General features: G+C 56.7%; 3 protein-coding genes across 3 annotated transcripts; 1 reads left to right on the top strand and 2 right to left on the bottom strand.

Moving 5' to 3' along the window:
• Positions 1–256: 256 nt before the first annotated feature.
• Positions 257–3,237, bottom strand: C8A04DRAFT_40974 (P-loop containing nucleoside triphosphate hydrolase protein; the record flags this gene model as incomplete). The annotated part of the gene is made up of 2 exons (XM_062785130.1): positions 257–3,155; positions 3,194–3,237. The coding sequence occupies 2 exons, from the start codon at positions 3,235–3,237 to the stop codon at positions 257–259; spliced, it is 2,943 nt and encodes a 980-aa protein (XP_062632488.1).
• Positions 3,238–4,400: 1,163 nt separating this feature from the next.
• Positions 4,401–5,080, bottom strand: C8A04DRAFT_16147 (kinase-like domain-containing protein; the record flags this gene model as incomplete). Its single annotated transcript, XM_062778744.1, has 2 exons — positions 4,401–4,799; positions 4,880–5,080. Coding segments are annotated over 2 exons (600 nt in total), but the record flags the coding sequence as incomplete, so codon positions are not given.
• Positions 5,081–7,571: 2,491 nt separating this feature from the next.
• On the top strand, positions 7,572–7,978 carry C8A04DRAFT_33418 (uncharacterized protein; the record flags this gene model as incomplete). The annotated part of the gene is made up of 2 exons (XM_062782457.1): positions 7,572–7,902; positions 7,971–7,978. 2 exons carry the CDS (start codon positions 7,572–7,574, stop codon positions 7,976–7,978), a joined length of 339 nt encoding a protein of 112 aa, XP_062632486.1.
• Between the last annotated feature and the right edge of the window lie 1,133 nt (positions 7,979–9,111).

Genomic DNA, 9,111 nt, shown 5'->3' with positions numbered 1-9,111 from the left:
AGATACTTGGCAGCAACGTAGATTGAGATTGCTTCTCTATCCTAACAAGCGAGATTATTACGAGCTACAGAGAAAACCCCTACCTCCACAATACCAAGAGACACACCCAAATTTCCTTTGGTGGAAACCGAGAAGCACAAGAAGGCCAACTACCTATAGCCAGTCATACCGTAGTACCTAACACCATTGTACACCATGTATCAAGAATAGGAGACGTCAAAGAAAAGAAAACACCAAACAAGCCAGCCTACTATGGTTACCCCGTTCCACCCCATACCTCTGTCTCGATAGCGGCGCGGTTTAGCTGCCGCCGACGAATCACCATCTCAGCCTTGTTGTCCGGGTCGAGTAGTAGCGTCAGGTGTGGGGTGGAAAACCCGCCCTCGCGATTAACGCGACAGCCGACCTGCTGTTGCTTAGCGATGGTGCCGAGGGGGCCGAGCAGAACAAGGTAATTCGCCCGGGCTAGGTTGAGGCCCTCAGCGATAATGCCAACGGTAGTGACTAGAACCCGAGGGGCGGCTGGGATGGTAGGATGGTCGTGCTCGTACTGTAGCCTGTCGATAGGGGTAGTGACAAAGGGTTCAATAGCTGCCAGGCGACTGGCCATGCTCATATTACGATCGATTATCTGGACAGGGATGCCGAAAGTATTAGCGATCCACAAGAACGCGAGGTGGGCCACAAAGGGGGAGTCGGAGTAGACAAGCATCTTCTTCTCAGGCACTATGCCCTCCACGCCGGATGCCGGTTCTCGGTCGGCCAGCATTTTGCGGACTTGTACACCAAGCTGCTCCATCTTAGTACTGCCGGTACAGATGCTACGCCAGAGCGGCCATGCCTTGGACTTGGCCTGAGCCTCCTCGACGGTACCCTTGGTAAAGACGGCTTGGAAATCCTCGCCGGTGAGGCTCCAACCGCAGTAGGGCTCTTCGCGGTAGAGGCGAGCTAGGGCAGGGAACGTGGCGCACAGCCTAAGCAGGCGGAAGCTATAGACGGTAGAGGGGGCGCCGGAGCTGATCTGGCGAACTAAGAGCTCGAGGGTAGGCTCGGCACCCCGGCGATGTTTAGGCAGCTCCTCCCACCTGGCGTGGCGCTCGTTCAGCAGTGTCTGTACCTCGTCCTTTGTCGTGGAGAAGATGTTCTCGATGTGGGCGGCAAACTGGGCCGGGGGCGGGCATTCTACAACGTCGAAAGGGATCATCGGTACGGCGGACAACGGCTGGCCGGCAAAGGTGCCGTCCCGGCGGCGACGAAGGGTAAAAGCGAGCACAAGGGCGCTAAGGTCGGAGAGGAAGGCCCGCTGCTGCTGTTGTTCCGATTCCGAGCCGCTAATCGCAGCAGCGTTGAGGCCACGGGCGAGCGTCTGGTTGTAACGCGCCGTTAGGTGCTTGAGCGCCTGGAGCGTAGACGTGGCGGGCGGCTGGAGGGGGGTGCTCCAACCGGCGCCTGGGTGGTTTAGGTGCTCCAACAGCCTCTGGAAGTCTGTCGGGTCTCGCGTCATAGGCGTTCCAGTCAGAGCGAGGAGGTACGTAGGGCTCTGCGCGCGCCACTGCCAACGCCGAATCCGATCCCAGAGCATGGTAGTCTCGCCCTTGATGCAGTGGGCCTCGTCCACGATGATCCTGGCCGGCTGGACGGCGAACTGGACCACAGTAGGGGGCCTACGGCGGTCAGCGGTAACGGCGAAGGTTGAATCAATGCCCTTGAGAGCGGACGTGTTGGGCATGAGTAGAATGTACTGAGACTGGCCGGGTTTTGGCTTGAGCCTCGCGCCTTCGTCTTGGAGGCCAGGCTTCTTGCCGGTCGTGGGGTGTACACGGGTTGACTTGACAATTCGGACGTCAGCGATAAGATCGCGTACGGGCGCGGGGTCGTCAGGCAATGTAAGGAGGACCATGCCGTCGTCGGGACCAGCGTCCACGAACTTGGCGAATTCGTGGGCCCACGATCTCAGGATCAGCTTAGAACCAAACACGACGGTAGGTCCATGTGAGAGGTCGGCGGCAATCCTAGCAGACCAACTGCCCGCCTCGCAGGGGCATTGGAACCCGTAGGTATAGGTTCCTGACGGGCATTCGGTACGTTCGTCGCCGGGCGCGAGGTGCTGCTCGGGGTGCTGAGTGACGTAGTCGGCCAGTACACGTAGGCGGTGGCTAAGGACGGCGACGGTCAGGGACGTAACCGTCTTGCCAAGCCCCATCTCGTCGGCGAGGAGGGCGGTGGCGATACCGCGGGCCGGCTTGCTAGCAAAAACCCAAAAAAAGCCCCAGAGCTGGTGGAGGCGAAGACCTCTCTTCATGCCTGGAGGGGTATATGTGAAACCGGGCTTTTGCGCGTCGCCAGGATCGATGCCAAAAAATTGACACATATCGCGGAGGACTGCCTTGACAACGTCAGGGTCGATGGGCCCTGGCTCGAACGCCTCCTCTTCAGGCGCAACAGGATCAGACTCAACGGGCTCCGGGTCAACGGGGTCGAGCTCCATAGGGTCGGGTACAATGGAGTCGGACTCAGCTGGGTCGGACTGACCGTCTGAAAGGATATCCCTAGGAGGTTGATCAGGCGTAGAAGAGTCAAGCTCATCGTCCGTAAGGAGATCTATAACCATCGTACCAGGTGGCACCGTATGATCCGGGGCGAGGAAGTCTTGAGGGGTATGGCCGTGGGGCAACGCCCAGATGCGGATACCGACGAGCCATCTCGGGTTGTGGTAGCGGCTAGGGTCGAGAGGAACGCCCGAAATTTTGAGCTGGGTGAGGAATAACCGCCATTCGCGCTCGTCGGGGATGAGAGCGAACGAGACACACCCATGTTCGTCTGCCGGCGAGATATACCAGATCCGTAGGCCAGAGAGGTCAAAGTGTTCCACCACCCCGTTGAGGGGATAGCGTACAGGATCGTCGAGCGGGCGGGCGATGTTGCCGCTGCGTACAGTCGCGCATAGGACGTCCCGTGGAAGGTCTCGGCGAGGGTCGAACATAGATACATCGATTGAGATGGTGTCGAGGGAAGGAGGGAAGGATCGTAGGCTCCAATTCTGGACTACGAGGTACGCGGAGGTAGACCCAGAAATATCCGGACTGGCATAGGGACCAGCCCCCAGGGCGCTCGGCTTAGAGAGCCCGTCGCTGCGCGGGGAAGGGCCGGTAGATCTGAATACAAGTTTATAATCAGCGCCAGAGGCCCATACAAGCGGTATCGGTAGATCGGAAGAGACACATACCCAGCGTGCATATCGCCTACGACGGTTTGCTAGACGGCCCTTAGTTGGCGGTCCTTCTCAAGTTCTCTGCAACAAGTTAGGCCCATGGTGTCAAATTAGAGCGAGGAGAAGCAAAAGCAGAAACATCCCTGGACCTTTTCTTACCCGGCACAATCAGGCAACCGAGGCGAGAGGCGCGCCTGTGGTTTCGAATCGAATTCTGGGAGGGGTACTTCGAATTTCTCTGGAGATTCAAAGCATTGGTAAGATTTTCGTACAGGTGACGAAATGTGATAATTGCTACAGGAGTTGCCTTACCGTATAGATGACCAGCACCGACGGGGCCAGGCGGACTGGAACAGGACGAGAAACGTGTGCCGACGATGCAGCGTTGTTGTAACGGCTACACGAGGAGGATGGACCTGTGAGATGAACCTTTTTGGAGGGAGTGAGGCGCGTGGTGTGGAAGGATCTGGAGTGGACCCAGTCGCGACTCGCGAACTGCTGCTGGAATTTCGAAAGACTCGGCCGACGCGTTCCTTCCAAATGAACGGCTACGTTTAAAAGGTTTCCGCCCGAAATCCGCGCCCTAACTTGACCTTGTAAAAGAAATCCGCGAGGCACTTCAAGCAACGCTCTATACCGCAAGCGGGTGGGGCAGACAAGCTGAGCGAACCGTCCATCCCCCAAGCAACGTCCTCGCGACCTCGCTGTCGCTTGGCAGCGCTTCCTCGACCACAGACAGCCTGTGGGCGGTGGCTTGCCGCTTGGGGACGTGCCGGTCTGAGCCGGTCGAGGCTGACCCTGAGCCTGAGCTATCGGGGTCGCGTTTCCGCGGCGCTGAGACCGATGGCACTGCTGAAGCGGACGGAGCTGGGGGCCCAGCTCCGAGGCTGTGGTTTTCGTCTTCTGCTGCTGCCGGCCGCGGAACGCTGCTCGCGCGCCGGGGCGTTTCCGGTGGAGGGACATCCGAGCGTCTATTACAGCTGTCGTCGCCGTTATACCTAAAGTCGTCATCCTCTTGGTCGTCGCCGTGATGGCTGATTTTATCGCTCCAGCGGCGGACAGACGTCTGTCTGTGGTGGGGGCTACGCGGGGCGAGGACTGTGGCCTGGCTGTCGAAGCCACTGTGGGAGTGCTCGTGGCCCCCGCGTGTCACAGGGCTAAGTGGTGACGGCGTAGTAGGCGGCGTGCCTTAGGCAATCAAGTCGGATACGGCCTTCAGGCATTCTACGGCTGTCAGCCGTTCGGCGGGCTTCTCACGCAGCATCTGGCTCAGTAGGCGCCGGTGGGTGTGCGAGGGGTCGTAAATGGCCAGGAACTCGGCATAGACCGAGATGCTGAGCGCGTAGTCCGCTTCCGTTGACGAGTGTTCCTCGTTCGGGAGCTCTTGGAGGTGCTCAAGGCCGACTACACCAAGCGACCAGATGTCGACCAGGCTGCGATATCGGGCGTGAGCGAGCACCTCGGGAGCGCGGTAGTGAACGGTGCCGGCGTAGACCGTGGACATGGATTCTGCCGATTCCCTGGCCCAGCCAAAGTCGGCTAACGCCACGTCGATGGGGTTGCGAGAGCGGAGGAGGATGTTTAGAGGCTGACAACAACATGGTCAGGACGGCCGAAGCGGGAGCTTGTCTGCCGTAAGGTCTTGGCTGGTGTAATCACGCTACTGACCTTGAGGTCCTGGTGGGTCACGTCCGCCTCGTGCAAGTAGACGAGGGCGTTAAGGGACTGCTGAAGCACAAGTACTTCATCCCTCCGAAGCTCACACTCCTGGTGTTGGTGCCAGAGCGTGTCAGCACCGAAATACTCCATGATGAGAACAGTGCTGAGACGCGTTTCTTGAAAAGTATCGACATAGCGGACGACCCGAGGCTGAGAGGGAGGCTTATTGTTAGCTCTTGTTGCAGGGATACTAATAAGACGGGAGGGAAGAGCAAAAGGGCGTTCATGGCTATTGGTGCTTTTCTAGGCGAGCACCACTCCTTCATACACGATCTCGAGTCATTCTTTTAGGTACTGTTCTGGATATGCATCCACTACGACGGACATGAGGAGAGCAGGGTTGTCTCACGTTTTGAAAGGTGGAATTATGTCAGTACAGACGAGCTGGTAGAGCTGGAAAAAGGCCAGGTATCCCATAAAGGGGATTTCATCAGAACTGTGGAGGAGAATTTCACATCCTATTACCAGATATGAGTACCTTGTGTTTCTGAGCGGAGGAAGGTGGCAGAAGGAGGATAGAGGATTGTATTCCCAGATGAGGAATATCCTCCGGGAAGCACGTATGGACTTAGATGTGCTGGCGGAAAGATAGCATTGCGGAGCAAGCATCCGTTGATTCCCTCAAAATTAGATCTTTGACCTGCAGAGTTCACTTATCGGTCGGAACAATCAGCATTCGCGAAGCTCGAGATGGCCCGGGAAAATCGAGAAGACGACCGCCTCCTAGACAGGGAATCTGTACAGCTGGCTACCCGACCAGTGTACACCCGGCATTCCCCCGCAACCACTCTCTGACCTTACGCCACCTCCTGTGTCCTTTTCATGTGGTAGGGGACATGGCCCATAGGCCAGAGTGCGATCCAGATGAAACGGCGCATAATTGTGCAGCTCCAAGGCTGAACATCGCCAGGAGGTGGTTGGGTGTGGCCGTTTGACCCTTCAGTTGGGCAGGGGAGCCGGTGCCTAAAACATGAATAAGGGGGGTAACACAACCCCCTTCGCGTCCGCGTCTTCGATCAGAGCCTCGTGCATTCCTTGTTTCCTGTCTCGCAGAGCTCTCCTGTGGCTTACTCGGCCGTGTTTGCAGTCGCTCGACGCGGTGGGACAGCGGTTTATTGGTTACGGCATGCTCGAGTCAAAACACCCCCCACCTGCCGCCGACCCCCGAAGGTACCAACACCGCCCCCGCACGAGGTTTTGACTGGTGATGTTGCCGCCCAGGCAGCTGCGGGAGGACTTAGCAGTAAGGTTAAGCGTGAGTGTAGGAAGCGCGAGAGAGACGGCGTAAAGACAGTGGCTACGAGAAGAAACAAGGATATAAGCTATAACATTGGAAATAGGAGCATTTTTCTGCCAGCTCGCTCAGGGACGAAAGTACCATCCAGCGAATCTCGATGTGTTTGACCGGCTTCCTCCCCAAACGTCACCTCCAAGGCTTCTCGTAGAGCGGTCGGACACGAGATGACGTAGCGCGCCGCGGGCGTTGCCATGGGCGAGGCCGAAACGACATCCGACCGATCGCGGTTTTCTATGGGCGTAGCCTCGACAAACCATCACCGCCGCCGGTGAATTATACCGTGTCCGGTGATCGACTACCTCAAGCACCAAATGATTGCGAAATTCCGCGAGAAGGGGATACATTCTAGAAGGCATGCAGACTGTTGTAATCCCACTGACCAGGGCGACGAGATTCAATCGCTACGGCGGCATCAAGCAGCCTGGGCTCGGCCGGTTCGACACCTGCCGGTGTTTTGTAGGTTCCTCAAGGGAGGATTGCAGCGGGCTCAACTGGGGAGGTGACAAGGCGGACTCGACATAACGTGGCCTTTCCTGTTCTACGGGCGGCTCACGGGGGCTGAGCTGACGATGACGATACAGCCTCGGTCAGGGGCAATCCAACCGGGAAGAGGTCTCAAGGGAAGGTCGGAACGTTTGCCCAACCGGGGCGACGAGGCGGACTCGACATGACGTGGCCTTACCGGCTCCGTACGTGGCTTACCAGTGACGCTCTATGGTGCCACGGCGTCGGCAGGTGATTTCTTGTCTTCGCTTTAGTCGTAGCAAGATAGTACAAGGACGTGACTATCACGTATATAAGGCAGCTCGATGCCCCCTATTCGCTACTAGTAGCGCTGGGAATATAACAATAGAGATCAGGACCTAGGTTGTATAGAAAGGGGCCTACAGAATGTCGTATAAGAAGGGAATAAGGCACGTACAGTATGATCCGAGTGGCAGCTTGAACACAGTGAATATATTTAGTCTGCCCCTTTCTTTTTTGGCCAGCGTATAGGCGTTTATTATGTTATTGAGAAAGCTTACAGAAAGAGAACTACTTGGGGTTGTGCCTTGCCCAGGGCTCCTTATATCCTGATGTCCTTCCCCCCCCGATGTGCGCGCTCGGAGGTCGGGCACCTCGGGCTCCACCTCCGAGCCGGGTCCGGGACAGGTGAGGGCCCGGAGCCAGAACAGCCCCGGCCTGCGAATGTCTTGGAAGAGGAACAGCCCCGCCACGTCAACCCAAGGCCATCGGCCACGATCCAACGTTAGACTACTCTGTCGTGAGCATCTCCAGTGCTACGTTCAGCTTTGGTACCAGACGGAGCAGGTACGGGCCGTTGGTTCAGCCGAGAGTGCTATGATGACCGAGCACCCGGACGCATCGAGCCGTCGGCGTCGAGCCTCGCTATCCGATATCACCCAGGCAAAGCGCCCCCGGATTAACACGCCTCTGGTATCCTCCGGATGGCCTGGAGTTTCCGAAGATCGGCCTGCGCAGGATCATACACCCAACGACGCCTACCGGCGACAAGCATTGGCCGAATTGGAGCAGGCTACGCCGTTGCCAGGCTCGCACGGCGAGGAGACAAACCATCTTCTTCGCAAACTGCTAGTCAAGGTGCAGCACCCGAATAGGGAGAGCAGCCGTGGAGCAGTCGAAGCCTTGTTCTGCACCGGCGATAAAGCAGCACGTATAGTTAAGACCCAGTCTCCTAACGACGCCCCAATCATTACAAAGGACTAACAGCCGTTTCAGTAGGGCAATAAAGGCCGGTAGATTAAGCAGTTCTTCCGGCGATTTTATCTGTTATATTTGACTGTCTCGGTGTAAATCCCCTCTCGCTTATCTATAGAGCAATCCTTCGAAGCTCGCGAGCTTAGAGAAGTCAAGGAGCAGTTCCTCAATAGGGAGGAGACAAGCGACCCCTGGAATATCTTAAATCTATAGAGCCCTATACAGTCTATCCGCCCTAAGTTCTTGACCGGAGAGAACTACAGACTATTATACGACGTCAGGAATTAGGTTTTAATGGAGGGCAGCGCCGAAAGAGTAACGGCGTCTCTATACAAGTGGACCGAGTAGAAGGACGTCGACATATAGGCTCTGCTCTCTCAAGGTGGGCTGTGGGCGCCACCACGCAGCACCCTCCCACAGATGACCTCATCCGTCACCATCCATCACCACTCGGCGTGAGGTTGTGCAGTTGACTGCGAATTGTGGTCGAAAAGCGCAAATTAGCACTCTTAACAGTGTTAGGCCGGTTAACGAGACGTTTTTGATGGCCCCACTGTTAATTGGCTAAACAGTGGGTGCCAAGAAAAAATTCTCGAAGGGAAGGTGTCGAAATCAGATTGGTTGCCCTACTAACATCTCAACAACTGACTACTCACTATGAATCCAGTTATGCCTATGGAGGAGGGGCACCCCTTCTACAAGATGACAAACCTACTGTAGTACGGTTTAGAGCCATCACCGTCATCTACGCCGCACTTTTGCAGAAAGATGCCATTGTTAAGGGCATTAGAGACGCTGGACCAAATGTGTTTGGAGGTGACGGCGCTGGGTCGGGTTGTTCCAATGGGCACAGGGAAGACGGGACTGGATGGAACGTTTCCGTAATGTGGATAAGGAGGGATAGAACCTGAGAAGGATACACACCGGACTTTCCCTTGCGAGAGCCGGGGGAGCGAAGTGAGCGGAATGCTCTATTACAGACCCATCCCGGGTATCGACAGGATATCCGAGCCTGCTGTATCAGGTCGACGCTCAGGGAACCGGTTCCCGGCAGGATGAATCCGTGTCTCCGTGATGCCTCCCGTCAGTAGAGAGATAAATAGCAGCGCCCTGGAGGACTCTGGGAGTTCTCCAGTAAGCAATACAACTTGTTCATTGCAACTTG

The sequence above is a fragment of the Dichotomopilus funicola genome, assembly GCF_033296635.1.
Source record: "Dichotomopilus funicola strain CBS 141.50 unplaced genomic scaffold C8A04scaffold_143, whole genome shotgun sequence".
NCBI classification, from domain to species: Eukaryota; Fungi; Ascomycota; class Sordariomycetes; order Sordariales; family Chaetomiaceae; genus Dichotomopilus; species Dichotomopilus funicola.
Note: the sequence above shows the minus strand (reverse complement) of the source record. Positions and strands in the feature narration are given on the sequence as shown.